This window comes from Elephas maximus, chromosome 4, assembly GCF_024166365.1.
Source record: "Elephas maximus indicus isolate mEleMax1 chromosome 4, mEleMax1 primary haplotype, whole genome shotgun sequence".
NCBI classification, from domain to species: domain Eukaryota; kingdom Metazoa; phylum Chordata; class Mammalia; order Proboscidea; family Elephantidae; genus Elephas; species Elephas maximus.
Window position 1 is genome coordinate 58,754,794 of NC_064822.1, and position 15,218 is coordinate 58,770,011.

Consider the following 15,218-nt stretch of genomic DNA (forward strand, 5'->3'; position numbering starts at 1 on the left):
AGCAAGCCTCAGGATAGGAAGTAAAGAAAAGAGACTATCAGAACTTCATTTCTCAGCTCAGTCCAGAAAGGCTTCCTGAAAGGGGCGGGGGGCAGTGCTTAAGACCCACCTTCAGCTCATTTGGAACCGAATTATAACACCCTCAAAGCTCCTCCAACCTTGATGACTGCTGACAACTGTGGGGGTCCCAGGGAAGGAAAGTGAGCCAAACTAGAGAGTTTTAAGGCTGGAAAGTTCACTTGCTGGATCTTATTTCTAGTGCAGTTTACCAACGTTTGTAGGAGGCTACAGCAGCCAGTCAGCGGCTGAAGGAGCAAGTTCAAACAGAGCCCCTTAATAACTGTCTGCCCAACCCCTGGCTTTCAGAGAAGCACACACCCAATAATTACACAGAGGCAGACTACCCAGAGCTTGCCTTCCAAAAGTCTCAGCAGACAGGAGGAAAGGACCTAGATTCACAGCAGTACAATGGAATACTTTGCAGCTATTAAAAAGAATGAGGCAGCTCTTTTTATACTGAATATGGATGGATCACCAAGACACATTGTTAGAGGGAAAAAAGCAAGGTGCAGAACAGTGTATAGTATACTACCATTCGTGTAAAAAAGAAGAAAGAAAAAAGAAAGACATATATTTGCTTGACTATACATAGAATATCCCTGAAAAAATACATGAAGAATGTTAACAGTGGTTGCTGGGGGTGTGTGCGTGGGGGGTGAATGGGTAGAAATGGGTGGGGGAGACACTTTTCACTATAAACTATTCTCTCTTTTAAATTTTGTACTATGTCAGTATATTAAAAAATAATAATTTTTTTCAAATGAACACAGCCATATGGACAAAAGAAAAACAAAAGGGTCATGTGAAAAGTCCTGTATTTTTGGCATTAAAACAAGAACCACCTGCACAAGCACAGGCGGCTGGAAACCGAAGGACAGAGGCCTTCTGGTAGAAAGACTAGGGCTTTAGCCAACTTCATTCATTCATTCTGAGGCTGCGACTGAGAGAGCCAGTGGGTCCCAGCTGCCATCCAAAGCCAGGCAGGGTTCAGAGCCTGCAGGGTTAGGGAAGGGGATAAGGGGGCAGCGGGTGAGGGAGGAGCTCTGAGTGCCCAAGCCAGTCTGGCCACACCCACCTGGGCTGCAGGGCTCACTCTTGGCTCCTGCATCCTAGGAAGGCCAGAGACTGAGGTGAGGCAGAGCAGCCCACAAAGCCATGTGGAGCAGGAAGTGACAGATTAGGTATGCCAGTCTGAAAGAAAAGACTTGTGAGACATGGAGCCATTGTGGACAAGAAGGCAGGGGAAGGGAGGGATGGCTGCCTTCAGATATATGAGAACTGACAAATGGAAGACAGAAAGAGGAGTCCTGTTCTGGACCCTCTGGAAGACACAGGTAGTTGGAGGAAGAACTCTCTACCTTCAGAAAGCACTTTCTGGCCCAGTTCTTGCCACTGGGAGGATCCCATAACAGCAACTGCTATACTTTGGGAGCCCTGGTGGTGTAGTGGTTAAGAGCTCAGCTGCTACCCAAAGGGTCGGCAGTTCGAATCCACCCGCGGCTCCTTGGAAACTCTATGGGGCAGTTGTTGTACTCTGTACTACAGAGAGTTGGCATCAATGGACAGAAACTGGTTTGGCTTTGGATGGACCATACTTTGAGCCCTAACTACATACCAGGCACGTAGCCCAAACCAAAAAACCCTTTGTGGAGTCCATTCCGACTCATAACCACCCTGTAGGACAGAGTAGAAGTGCCCCATAGGGTTTCGAAGGCTGTAAATCATTACCGAACTTGATTCCCACAGAGCAAAAAGTGGGTTTGAATTCCTGACCTTTGGTTGGCAGCTGAGTGCTTAACCACTGCGCCACCAGGGCTCCTCTTGCACTTGGCCTGCTGGGCACTTTACTGACATTAACTCTTTTCACAGCAATCTTTAACTTTGTACTATTCATATTCCCATTTTACACATGAGAAACCAAGGCTGTCACACAGAGGTGAAGCAATCTGCTCAAGATCACAGATGGTACGTGACGGTGTGAGGATTCAAAGCCAGTGCCTCAAGATCTTAAGTATTATGCTCCAATATAAACTTGGCTCGAAGGCCTACAGCTCTTGGTATTCTAAGATTCTATAAAATACAAATATGGGAAGGCTGAAATTCGCTGGGATTCTTTTGCCCAGCTATCTATCTCTGGTTTCCAAGGAAGACTAGGAGAGGCAGATGCTGAGTAGAGTGGACCTCGGTGACACCATCCTGATATCCCTGACCCTCTCAGCCGCCCCCACCTTAATTTCTGCCTCTTCGCTAAAGCGGATTCATTCACACCAGCCTGGGCTGGGGCCTACGAAGGCAGGGCAAAGGGCGCACATCCAGCATCCAGACGGCAGTGTCAGGGTGTCGGCAGCCCGGGCGGACGATGGGCGATTCATAGTGTGGGGCAGGGGATGTCATCGGGGCTTCGTGATAAGGACTGCAGCGCGAGCTCTCGGTGCACCGAGCACGAGCGGCCAGGTGGTGACGCAGCACTAAGTCCCCTGGGCTCCTGCGAAAGCGCGGGAGGAGGCGCCGGCGCGGGTGGGGAAGAGGTGGAGGAGAGGAGGGCTCCCAGACGCTGTGGGCGGGCGGCGGTGTTCACGCAAGGCTGAGTCGGAGAGGGCTGCGGGGGTGGGCGAAGATCGAGGCAAACAGCCAGACTCGAAAGACGGGCCGGGGCGAGGGGAGAGAGGCCAGGAGGCAGCTAGCGAGAAGGCCTGCGACGCGCGGGGGAGGCCGCCAGTGGGGCCTTCGGGAGAGCGCTAGATGTGGCCAGGGCCAGAGGCCGGGCTGGGGGCGCCGCGGCCTCGCGCCCGCCCCCGCCCCCGCCCCCGCCCCCGCCCCCGCCCCGGGCGCGTGCCCCTCGGCGAGCCGGAGCGCACAGGTGTGGAGCCCAAAGGCCGAGCTTCCGGAGCGTGTGACTCAGCACCCGTCTCGCTAGGCTGGGGTGGGAGGGGGGACGTGTGCGCGTGCGCGCGCGGCTTCCCCGCGCTGAGGGTGCCCCGCCCGCGCCTGCCGCCCCCGCGGGGAAGCGCGGAGCTTGGCGCGGGGAGGGGGCGCGGGGGCTGGGAGATTCCATCCTGCTTGTCAGCAGCTCGCCAACCCGCCCACGCAGCTGAAACCCTGACTCCGAGTTCCCTCCCCGCAGAGAAACCCCGGGGGGAATGCGGCCCGCGGAGGAAGGGTTTCCCCCAGGCTTTTTGAGCGAGTTTAGGGGGAAGACAGCGGGAGAGGGGTCCAGGCCGGACAGGGGGGTGGGTGGGCGCTCTCAAACTGGGAGAGGGAAGAAGCAGGCTAGATTCTGAGCTCTCTCGTCTGCTGCTCCCCATTTTTATCCATTACTGTCGAGAGAGAGCCCAGTGGAAATTCCTGAGGTACTTAGAACTGGAAGTCCCTAGAAAATTAACCTTAGCCCCTGCTCACCTGCAGAGCAGAGCCGCCCTGCATGTGGCCTACAGAGGGAGAGAGAATTCAGTCTCCCTCAGTTCCTTCCCACTGCTCTTGTCATTTGGAAGTAATTTTTCACATCTAAGCGAGGTCCTTCCTGCTGCAGCCCGAGCCTATTATCTCTGCTACAGCAACGTCCTAACAGCTCTGCTTTGCCACAGATTTGGTGAGCTGGAGGAGAAGGGGGGCAAGGAGGAGGGCAAAGAATGATTGTTCCCATTGAGCGGAAAGGGAAATCTGAGCGGAAGGCCCAGAGAAGGGAAGGTTTTTGCGCCAAGCCTACAATGAGTCTGTGAGGGAGGGTGGTAAGAGTCCAGGTGCTTGGTAGTCGGAGCAGCTAGTGTTGCCCAAACACAATGCCTTCACCTGTTTCTGGAAGTACCTTTGGCCTCCCCCCATGCGCTCTTATAAATTAAGTAGCACCAAGAATGTCAAAATTAAGATGCCAAATGAGCCGGTTTGGAAGAGTCCAGGGCTTTTCTGTGAAGACCAGGCTATGCATAGAAAACACTAAAGCTAGCCGCACGCAGGAAATTCCCAACTGCTTTGCAGAGAGCTTTTGTTGCTGCTCTTGTTTTTAAGTAATCATCGTGTGGAATTGGTGCATTGAATGAAGATTGTGGTGGATTGGAATCATTTATCAAGGAAAAAATGTGGAATTCCCTTGCCTCTCTGCCTGGGATGGGGAGTGCATTCCTGATTGGAGACAGACTGCTGGTTTGCCTGGCACGTCCAAAGCGCTGAGAGGTCGTGTAGTGCCGGGCCCTGGCCACAGCTAGGTCAAGGGAGGCTGCAGGGAACACCACGCTGCAGCTTTCTATGCACCATGCTGCCCAATACCTGGGCTTCCAAACACCATACCTCAATGAGGACCCTAGACGGGCCTCCCCTGCACCCGCCTGGCCACCAGGCAGCCTTCTTCCCAGAAACTCGTGTCCCGGGAGGCGTGGTCTCTGTCATGTTCTGAGAGCAAGTGAGAGATAGAAGGATGTGTGGGAAGACACTGCAGACTCACCCCATTTTCCGGGGGCGGGGGGGAGACCTAGGAGGGAATGGCTAATCAAGAGAGACCAAACAAGTCACGCAGAGAGGAGAAGGAACCCTAGAGTCCTGACAGCATAACTAGTCCAGGGAGTCAGGGGGAGAAGGCTCGTACTGATCTTAGCTGTGAGGCCTACACACTCTTTTTCATGGTGTGGGTTGTCACCCAACTCCCCAGCGCATCGTAACACACTCAATCCCACAAACACATGAACACTTGTACACACACCCACTCACCCCCCATCAGTATTCTAACATTTCCCTGAGCAGAGCTGATACTGTTGGTCTAGAAATAGGAATAAGAGACCTGGAGCCTGGTTGCTGGTTCCTGTCCCTGTTACTTCTCCCAGCCAGGCTCTGACTCCAGAATCCAACTCTGTCTCTCCTCACTCAGAGGCATGAGCACAATTCAGGCCAGCTCGACCTCCTGATGACGCCTGGGGGCGGAAAGGGAGAACAATGACATTGACAGGAAACACTCACTCGAAGGGCTTTTCTCAGGCTTTGTTCTTAATGCAGCATCCCAGGCTGAGGACCAAACTGGTCAGAGGTTGGGACCCATCCGTGAGGTCAGAGCTCATGGATAGCATTGGAGTGGGTTCTGTTAGATGGGAGGGGCAGCCTCCCTCCCTGTGTCCCCCGCCCCCCCCGACCCCTTTAGGAGCAACCAGCCCTGAGAGCTGAGTCTCCGAATCCAGCTTTTCACACACGCTCAGCTGCAGCAAACTGTGCTGTGCTGCGGGGCCTAAGGGGATAACCTGCTGCCCCATGCCTCCCTCCAGCAGCGCTCTTCCTCGGCTTGACCCCACAGCCTCCACTCTCCTCCCTGCACTCAGCAATCAATGAACCTTCCTGGGCCATACATTACTAAGAGTTTATTTGTTCAACCAGGATTTATTAATCAGCTACTAGGTGTTGCGTTCGACTCTCATCTCCTATCTTCTTCAGGCTCGTGCACCATCATCCTCTACTGCCTGCCAGCCCTTCCTGCCCATGTCTTCCCACCCCATAGCAAACCTCTACAGAGTTGTGTGAAATTCACCTCCCCCAAAATTATTTTAAGATTCTAGAAAGGAGCAGAAGACTCACCAAGCATGATGACCCCCCTTAAACTCTGTGCCTTATTACTTTTAGACATGAAGCTCATTGAGAAAGTATCCCTCCTATAGCCCAAATAATTACTTTTCCAAGACAAGTCAATATAGAAGTGCCCTGTGTCCCTTTCCTTTCCCTGACAGGTCCAGGCAAGGCAATTCCAATTCCTTGCAAAATTATAGTGGAGATAGATACATTTAGGCACTCAATTGCCTGTGTTACTGAGCCCTTCCCTTCCTCAAGAGCCTCCTGCCCTGGCCCTTAGTCAGCCAGTGTCATCATGGTATCCCCCTCTCATATCAAAACCTGCTCTCAGAAATTGCTCAAACTCTTTCATGCTGAAGTGTAAACAACTGATGTAGTTAAATGTGTTGTTTTTTCCCCATCCTAGGAGAACTTGTATTTTCACAAGGGGGAAAATCGCAAAGGAATCTCTAATTGTGGAATTGCTGACGCTAGCGAGATGTTCTGGAAGGCAGAAGGACCAACCTGGGTCCCCTAAACCCCGGTAACTACCTGTAAGTTTGGCCCTGCACACCCATAGACCTGTTCTCTTGGTCTATCATCATGTAATGTCAAGAGTACTGGGTGAAGAGTTAAGAGAATCTGAACTCTGAACCTAGTTTGCCACTAACTAGCTTAGAAACCCCAGTCACTTCCAGCTCAGACCTTAGTTTTCTCATTTGCCAGATGAGAAGTTTGGACCAGATGTCTTTAAAGGATTCTTCCAACTCTGACATTCATCTCACCTCCCAGAAGTGTTGGGAGCCGCTAGTATAGCTCCTAAAATCTCCCAGTCCCCACAATTGTGGCCTAGAAGAAATGGCCTGATGTCTGCACTGAGCATGGGGCAACTTCTCTGGGCAGGGACTTGGGCAAGCGGCCTGCATCCCTCTGTCCACACAGCCTGCTCGCTGGGAGGACAGGTACCACTCGGCACATGCATCCGTCTTACAGAGTTACATAACCCTCCCAGATATTCCAAACAAAGAATGACAGCAAAACAGCCCACCCCTGCTACACACACATATACACATACAGGACAATCTTTGCCTCTGGTGACCTCACAGCCATAACCACCCTGGGAGAAAATTTTAGAAACCCAGCGTTTTTTTTTTTTTTTCCCCTCATTTGTTTTTCCTAGAAGGTATCTCATCTAAGAAAAGTCTTCAAGAGAAGAAGAAACTTTTTCACCTTCTGGGCTTGACCAAAGAAAGAAGAGCCCTCTCCATCCTCTCCCTCCTTCCCACACCCCCCAAAACCCCAACCATATCAGGCCTCTTCTTGCCCTCCCTCCCCGCTGTCCTTTCCAGCTTCTGGCCTCAGAGTCCTGCAAAGTGCAGGCCTCCCCTTCCAACCCCAGGAGGGAGGAATTTGGAGGAACGGCTTCAATTTCTTTCCAAGAAAATAGGAGGTAGACTCCTGGGTTCAGACTCTATTCCCCCCACCCTCCACTTTTGTCCTTGACAAGTCAGTATACCTTTTCTGAGACTGTAGTTTCCCCATTTAGTAAATGGGCAAGATCATTCTTATCACCATGGGGGGCCACTGGGGTGATAACCCAGATCTGTTTGATGCCCTTAAGAGAAGTGCAAGTGATCTTAAAATGCAATGGAAGAGATTGCAGTTGGGCTTAAGGAAGCACTTTTTTTTTTCCAGCTGTAAAATTGTGAGACCTCATCACAGATCACCAAGGGGGCAAAGGAATTGTCCTGCCTGGCTGCATTTCAAGGTAACTTCAACACTGATGGGTCTGGAATAGCTTAGATGCAAATGGCCAGAGGCAGAGGGGTCAGTGTGAAAAGGCACGTGTAGAACGGTGGCCTGGCAGAATAGAAAGGATCCTGAACCTGGGTTCTAGTCTTTCTCTGTTGTCTGATTTTGAGAGAATCTCATGTTTTCTGGGCCTTGGTTTCTTTGTCTGTAGAAATACTGCCATGCATTGAGCACTTAAGGAACTCTGCTGGTGCAGTGGGTAAGTGCTCGGCTAGTAATAGAGAGGTTGGTGGTTCAAACCCACCCAGCGGCTTGGGGGAGAAATACTGCTTCCATAAAGATTACAGTCAAGAAAACCATATAGGGCAATTCTACTGTCACATGAGATTGCTGTGAGTCAGAATCAATTCAGCGGCTCCCAACTAAACAACGTGAAGGACTTATTACGTCCCAGGAACAGTCGATATTATCTGTGATACTAATTGAAGCCCTTGGTGGCACAGTGGTTAAGCATTCAGCTGCTAACCAAAAGGTCTGCAGTTTGAATCCACGAGCCACTCCTTGGAAACACCATGGGGCAATTCTACTCTGCCCTGTAGGGTCACTATGAGTCAAAATTGACTCAATGGTGATAAATTTGGCGTGGGTTTTTTTTTTTAATGATACTGATTACTTATGATAGGTAATGATGTTATATAATATTTAAATGTTACAACAGCCCTTTTAAGTAAATGAGTCCTCATTTTGTATATAAAAAGCAGAGGCTCAAAGAAGGTGAATAATTGATGGAAGGTCTCACAGCTGGTAGGTGGTAGAGCAGGGATTCATACCCAGGTATGCCTGCCTCCAAAGCCCATGTTCTCAACCACCTAGATCTGAACATTCTGTGATTCTAGGATATCCTTAACTTCCTTTCAACCTGAAAAATCTAATTTCACCCTACTCCTCATCCCCTTTCTATTTGTCAGTGCCCTCAGTGCCTGAAATGGAGGGGACCACCCCCTCTTCCACAGAAGCAAGAAACCCTTTGCAGCCTGTGTGGGAACCTGCACTTTGTGTTTTTCCAGAAGCAGAGGAGGAAGGAGCTGCAGTGGCCCAAGCCACCTCGGAAACCCTGCCAGATGTCCTCGCATCTTGGGGATCTGCCAGGTGCAGTGAGAGTGTCCCCGGACCTCTTACTAAGAAACCCCTGACTAAGTACTAAGCTGCTGCCCTGTGTCCAGGGCCACTGAGAGTATGTTTGGGCCCCAGTGGAAAAAAAAATGTACAGGTTCCTCAACAAGGGCACTCCATTTAAAATCTTCACGTGGGATTTAAATTCAGGACCTGACTCTCTTTCCAGACCATGGCCCCAGCTATGTGTGCCACCTCTACCCTCCTTTTTCATGTCACCCTCCCTTTCATTGCTTCTCCACCCAGCCCTGTCCCCATCTGCCTTTTTTCACAAGCGACCTTTGAATCTCCATCGGTACAGATATGTGCTGAATCAGTAGGACCAACTGCTGCTCCTCTTACTTGATTGCAGGCCAATGGGAAAATGCAAGGATGCCTTTTCGGAGGCTTATGGGTTTAGTCATGTGGGTCTCGGAAGCACTTAGGAGGAAGGTAGGGGAGAGTTGGGGTGAGGCAAGGCAAAGGGGGCTGGTGAGGAGAAGGGAGGAAATCAGGAGTGTCCCTGTGGCCAAAGCTCGACTTGTTTTTCCTGAATTTGGGGTTTTTTTGGTTGGAAGAGCAGTGATCTGGGCCCTGGGAAAGGCAGGGGACAGCAAATCTATACAAGGGCTCATTCCATGTGAGCTTCCTGATGTGAGCAAAAGGCATACTTGCTCCTCTCAGGGAGCCTTCATTCTAGCCTCATTTCCCAGCTTGTGGCTAGAAGCTCTCTCATTGCTCCAAGTCAGAGGAGAAAATGATAGGCAAGTTGGTGAGCATTGGCCATAACAATGCCTCCTCAGCAACCAGGCCTTCTAGGTACAAGGTGGGAAAGACCCTGAGTGCTGAGGTTCTCCTCACCCTGTTAGACTGAGTTTAGCCTGATATGGAGGGGATTGGGGTAGGGGGGATTGTACCACCAGAGAATAGAAGGATATGCACATGTGGTGCAGACATTTCCGTGGATTGAATCTTCAGGTCTCTGCCTCCTCTCCAGCTAAACTTGGCTCTTACTATTCTGTGACATAAACCCTTGACCCCAACCAAAAAAACCTTCTCTCTGAGCTCTGAACATGATTTGTCTACTCACCCTTGTAACACTATGCTGTTCGGATATAAGGTAGCTCTAGGCACCTGCAGTGTGCTTTGCACTTGTTTAGGTATCTAGATGTTGTTTAGATATGTATCTCGTGTATGTTGAGCAAAGGCCATTTGCAGCACAGAGTTCAGGGTTTTGAACAGAATGGACACTCGATACATAGTGCTGACTGACTGATAGGCCTTCATGCTCTCTTCATAACTCCCAGGATGGGCCAATCATGAGCTGCCACCTCCAACTAGATAGCCCTGATTCAGTAGGGGCAGAGAAACCTGCTGCAATCAACATCTTAGACAATTCAGGCTGGAAAGTACATATAATTATCTTCTAGCCATCCCCTCATACTCCAGTCAGTATGAGATCATAGAGCTCAAAAGATGACCTACGATTCGTGTCATTCTTAAAGGATGTGGGTAGAGAGGAAGGAGACATTTCTCTGTAGCTTAAGTGGAATCAAAGGATTGAAGGAAGAAAATATGGGAGAGAGAAAGTGTTTGATGGAAAGGGAAGAAGGAAAAAAGAGAAAAGGAAGGGAAAAGAGAAGGGAGGAAAATAGCAAGGAAGAGAAACAGTGAGATAACAAGGCAAGGTAGGAAGGAAGAGAGGAGAGGACAGGAGCTGCTGAGCCGTTCAGATTTCATAGCCACTTTTAGGTGAGGAGCTTCAGTAGGAGCTGAATGGATTATAATGCAAGAATATTGCTTAGCCTCCAGCAACCCCCTGCCCATGGGCTCCAGCAACCCCCTGCCCATGGGCTTGGAAGCATGGGCAAATTCTGAGACCCACCGACTCTAACTGCATGGCTGGGTGGGTGGGCATGCATGTGCTCAAACATAGACGCTGTGGGTACATTGAAGCCAGAAGCTTCAGATAGGGTCATGTGCTTAAGTGGCAAGGAGGGGATTTTGTCAGCTCAGACTGGGGCTCTTGCTGCAGCTAGCAAAGGGATAATAATTCCGTAGATGCTGTGAGCCTTGATTGAAAAAATAAAGAGGAGGAAGCTATGTTTGTTGCTTTCATTAAGAGGCAAAAGCAGCGGGGGCTGGAGCTTAGCAAGAGTCAGGAAGCATGCAGAGAAAAATCTTAACCCTTCAAGTATCTTTCTTCCATGATACCTCTGCCCTTGCCCACCCCACATTGTTGCTTCCTTGGCCTGACCTCCAAGGCCACCACCTTTGTGTCTCCCTCAGCTGACAGGGAGAGAGAGACCAGGCTGCATATTAACGCAGATCAGGCGGCAATTAAACTACCCATTATTTCCCAGTCCCAGGTTCTCCAGGGCTCCTGCCAGTCCTGGAACTGAGCAGGAAAAGGAGTTCTGGAGATAAGAGAGAAACTGTATAGTGAGATAATGCATCTAACACAGTGCCTGGCCTCTTACAACCCTCACCCACTCCTCAGCAACCTCACCAGGGCCACATCCTCAGTATAGTGAGGCCAGAGAGGGGAAAGTAAGGAATGAGGGAAGATTTACAGCAAAATTATGGTCAGAAGACCCCCTCTTCCATCTTTTCCTCCAACTTCATGCCCAGTAGAGAACCAATTCAGAGGGAGCTCCTCAGGAGAAACACCAGGGAGAAGGCTGTTGGCTCTGTTCTCACCTCACCGTATTCATGGAGATCTCTCCCTGCCTGCTGGCTTCACCTGCACCATAAAGAGTTATGGGCAGAGGGAAACCAATATACAAAGTGGGGGTCGAGGGTAGACAGCAAGGTGGGGCCAAACTCGAGCTTAAGTTCGACAAAACAGTGGGGAAAGAAATAAGTTGTCCAAAAGGCGTTCATCCAGTCAAGATGCCCACGATTCACCTGCAACAGGAGAGAAAGCTGCAGGGAGGAGGTGAGGCATGCATGTCCACACTAAGCAGGAGAAAAAGCAGGAGGATTTGGAGAAAGGAAGGTACTGCTGGTGTTATTAACCTCTTAGTGACTGATACAACTTCCTAAGCAAAAGACTTCCAACGACTCCCGCTCTCTTCCACCATGCTAATTATTTCTTATTTTTGTTCTGTTCTCCTGGGAAGCAAAAGCAGGATGGGGGAAAGCATGTGGATGTCAGAGTTCCTCTCTAGTAATGGCATATGAGGCTGGATAGAAATCCAGGTGGATTCCCAGCAGAAGCACCTGTCTGGGAGGGTTTGGGCTCTCCAGGCCACTTTGGGGGCCACAGCAGAGTCCTTGTCCAAGAAAAAGGATATTTTCTTAACCCTTCCTGCCCACACAGTCCCCTGAAAGAATGCAAAGAAAGTGGGGATGTAGCGGGTGAGAAGAGAGACACCAGAGGGTATGAAAAAAATCAGGTGAAGGAAGAATCATAATTACCAGGAAGTTGTGGCTGCCCTCTGGGAAATGGGATGGTTCATTTTCCCTTATTTGGGTAAAAAACCACAGAGTGTCTTGGAAGAACGTTGCCTTTTGCTGAGCCATAGGCATTGAAGGAAAACTGACACTCTGCACGTTATCTAGATAAGGAAAGAAAACTGTAAAACTGAGGGAAGGGCAAATGGGCCAGATGGGGGCGTGGGGAATGAAACTGCATCTTCTTGGGACTTTACGTCTGCCAAATCAAACAAACCAAGATTTTCAACCCCTAATATCCCATGGTTACAGTCAAAACTACTCTGTGAGCTAACAGGCCCTGGCCCAACTTCTCTAACTCTACAGTAGAATTAAGGAGAATATGAGTTTTTAGGAACACATCAAATCTTCACAAGTACCCTCAGATATAAAAGCACACTTGAGACTGAGTGAAGATGAGATTCTTGGCTTTCTGCTCCACCCCGCCCCCCCCCCCCCACCTCACCCCCTTACAAACATGCCTTTAGAATCACCACTGTCAGGACCAGGGACTGATTTCCTCTGAGCTGTCCTTCCATGAAGTCATCACATCACCTGGCTGATCAGGAGAAACCTGACAGGGTCACAGCCTTTCCAATACAGAGAACACTCCAGCCCCCTTTCATTTCTTCTCCCCATGTTCCTAGTTCATGGATCTTATGAGTGAGGAAAGAACTTGAAGTCCTAGGGTTCCTCACTGAAGGTTAATAAGCACATTTCTCTCAGGACTTGACATGATTCCGATTGTCTCCAAATATCCAAGGGGAAACCACATTTGCTGTTTCCAGTCATAACAGACAGATTCAAACAGGCATTACATTCAGGTACCAACTCTGTTTGCTAGCTGTCTCCCTCGTCATTGTTCCCTTTCTACAATTGCCAAACATCCTGCGCAAAAACCTTCCTTGAGTCAGAGGAAGAGGCTATAAGCAGACTTGAGTCCTGCACTGGCTTGGTGGGTTGTTACCTTGTACCCCTTTGGTTCTGCAGGGGTTCAGAAACAAAGTGCCCACTCAGGTCAGAGCAGAGTAAGCTTCCATAATGAGCCACTCCTGGCTTCAGTCCCCACTGCATCGGTTAAAGAGCCAGCTCGTTCCTCCGGGAAATGCCTTCTCCCACCCTTCGTCTTCCTCTGTCTCCAGAGCCCCTGTCTTCTCACATCATTAGTGATTATCAGCTTTATCCTTTGCCTCTTGAATTTCCCTCATGCCTCAAGGCTACTCTCTGTAGACCCCAGTCCTTTTAAATCTCTTAACGTGCCTCTTTGCCAAGCCTCCTGTCTTTGCATATTTCGTCTCTATTTAAGTCATTTTACTACCCAAACTCCCTTCTAAATTTTTCTAACTTAAAAATTCTTCAACGGTTCTCTTTTCTTCAAGCTTTGTCTTCACCCCAAATTCCTCCCAATCTTGTCCCCTTTAGCTCTGCCAGTTCCCAATATCCTCAAATCACTTAAAACCCATTTCTTTCCTTCTTTGCCCCCAATGATGCTCTGGTTTTCGCCTTTTTCTCCAACACCCCCAAACCCTCTCAAACAGTGATATTGCTTCTTCCTTTACCTCTAAATCTCCTTGAAACACTTCTACCCCCAAGCATCTTTTCATCTCTTCACTTAACATTTACCCTAAGTCCCTCAGACTCAGGTGCACCCTGTTTCTCCCCTGTCTTCTCACGTCCACTTGCTTCCCTTCCTACCACCCCAACAATCCCCATTCCCTCTTCCTCACTCACTCGGGTCTCCTGCTCAGGACGCCCTTGCCGAGGGCGGAAGGGGATTTGTGTTGAAGGAGGGCTCCAGTGGCAGCGCAACAACTCGGAGGACGCTCCTTCTCCTTGTCGGCGACGGCCCCGAGTGCCACCGGGTGCTGGTGGGGCAACTGGGGTGAGTGTGCCCTGCTGCTGGGGCCCGGCTGGGGTTGCACCAGGAGCTGTCCGTGGTGCTGAAGCGGTGGCTGCTCCGACCCGGGCTGCGGCGCGGCGGGCGAGAGCTGTCCGAGGTTCTGGAGTGGCTCCTGGGCCCCGCCAGCAGCGGTGGAAGCGGTGACCAGAGGAGCCGGCAGCAGGGCTGGCGACGGGGGGACGAGCCCGGGCGGAGGCTGGGCTTGCAGCAGCTGCTGGTGCTCCCACAGGCTGCGGTTCTCGGCGCTTAGCTCGTCCAGCCGCCGCTCCAGCTCGTCTATGCGTTGGCGCTGGGTGTGGATGAGGCTCTGCTGGTTCTGCACGATGGCCGTGAGCTCCTTGAGATAGAGCACTGCCCGTACCGGGTTCTCCAGCAGGCTCTCCATGCCGCCCGCCGCCGCCTTGCGCCCTGCCTGCGCCTCGGCGGGCGGCGGGGAGCGCGAGGGCGCGCAGGAGCTTAGCAGCCCCAGCGATCCGCTCGCCTCCCTCTTCGCCGGGTCCAGCCTTCCTCCCTGCCGCCGGCGCCGCGTCACCGCCACACAGACACTCACACACGCACCGAGGGGCGGGACCGCGACGCCAGGGCTCACCCACCCACACACCCTCCCATAGACCCTCCCACCCCTAGGCTTCGAGAGAAGGTTCGGCTTCCTGCAGGGCAGAGAGGAAAGGAGTAAGGCGAGAGAGTGTGTGTGGCCGAGGGAAATGGGGAGGGGTACGCTGGGGGAGCGGGAGTCGGGGAGCAGGATAAACGAAGCAGACCGGAGATGGAACAGATAAAGCCGACGGTCGAGAAAGGGAAAGCAGGGGAAACGGAAGCAGCCTTACTGGAAAGTACCGTGGGGCTGGTAGAAAAAAAAAAAGAAGAAGCAGATAAGAAAAAGAGGAAAAGAAGAGAGGAGAGACTGGGAGAATGAGGAAACAGAAAAAGAGAACATGAAGGCAAAGAGAGAGAGAAATGTGTTAAAGGAGAGGAAGGCATGGGGCTCGGAAGGGTCACAAATTCTTTTTCCTATTTTCCAGCCATTCCAGAGGATGGGGTTCATCTTAAAGACCTTCCGAGAAGACGCCACACTTGCTTCTTTTGTACTTAACTATCTCTAGTCTGCTGGGGAACTCCTTATAACAAAGGATCATAGGACTGAAAGAACCCTAGAAGGCCATCTAGTCCTGTTCATTCAGCCTTGAGGAAATTTAGGGTGGGAAGGCTGTTTATGCTGGGTTTTCTTTGAGAATGAGACCTCAGCACAGTTTTGGCCACTCTAGTAGGAACACTAGCTAAATAAACCCTGTATGATATGGGTAGGAAACTCTGGTGACTTAGTGGTTACGAGCTACCGGTGCTAACCAAAGGATCGGCAGTTTGAATCCACCAGATACTCTTTGGAAACTCAATG

The 15,218-nt window shown here is 50.8% G+C and overlaps 1 protein-coding gene across 1 annotated transcript in view; it reads right to left on the bottom strand.

Annotated features, from left to right (window-relative positions):
* Positions 1 to 14,320, bottom strand: part of IQSEC3 (IQ motif and Sec7 domain ArfGEF 3) — a 121,881-nt gene extending 107,561 nt beyond the window's left edge. The window contains exon 1 of the mRNA XM_049882166.1: positions 13,654 to 14,320. Within this exon, the coding sequence (XP_049738123.1) occupies positions 13,654 to 14,207 (554 nt within the window). The 5' untranslated portion in view covers positions 14,208 to 14,320. The remainder of the gene's footprint in view (positions 1 to 13,653) is intronic.
* Between the last annotated feature and the right edge of the window lie 898 nt (positions 14,321 to 15,218).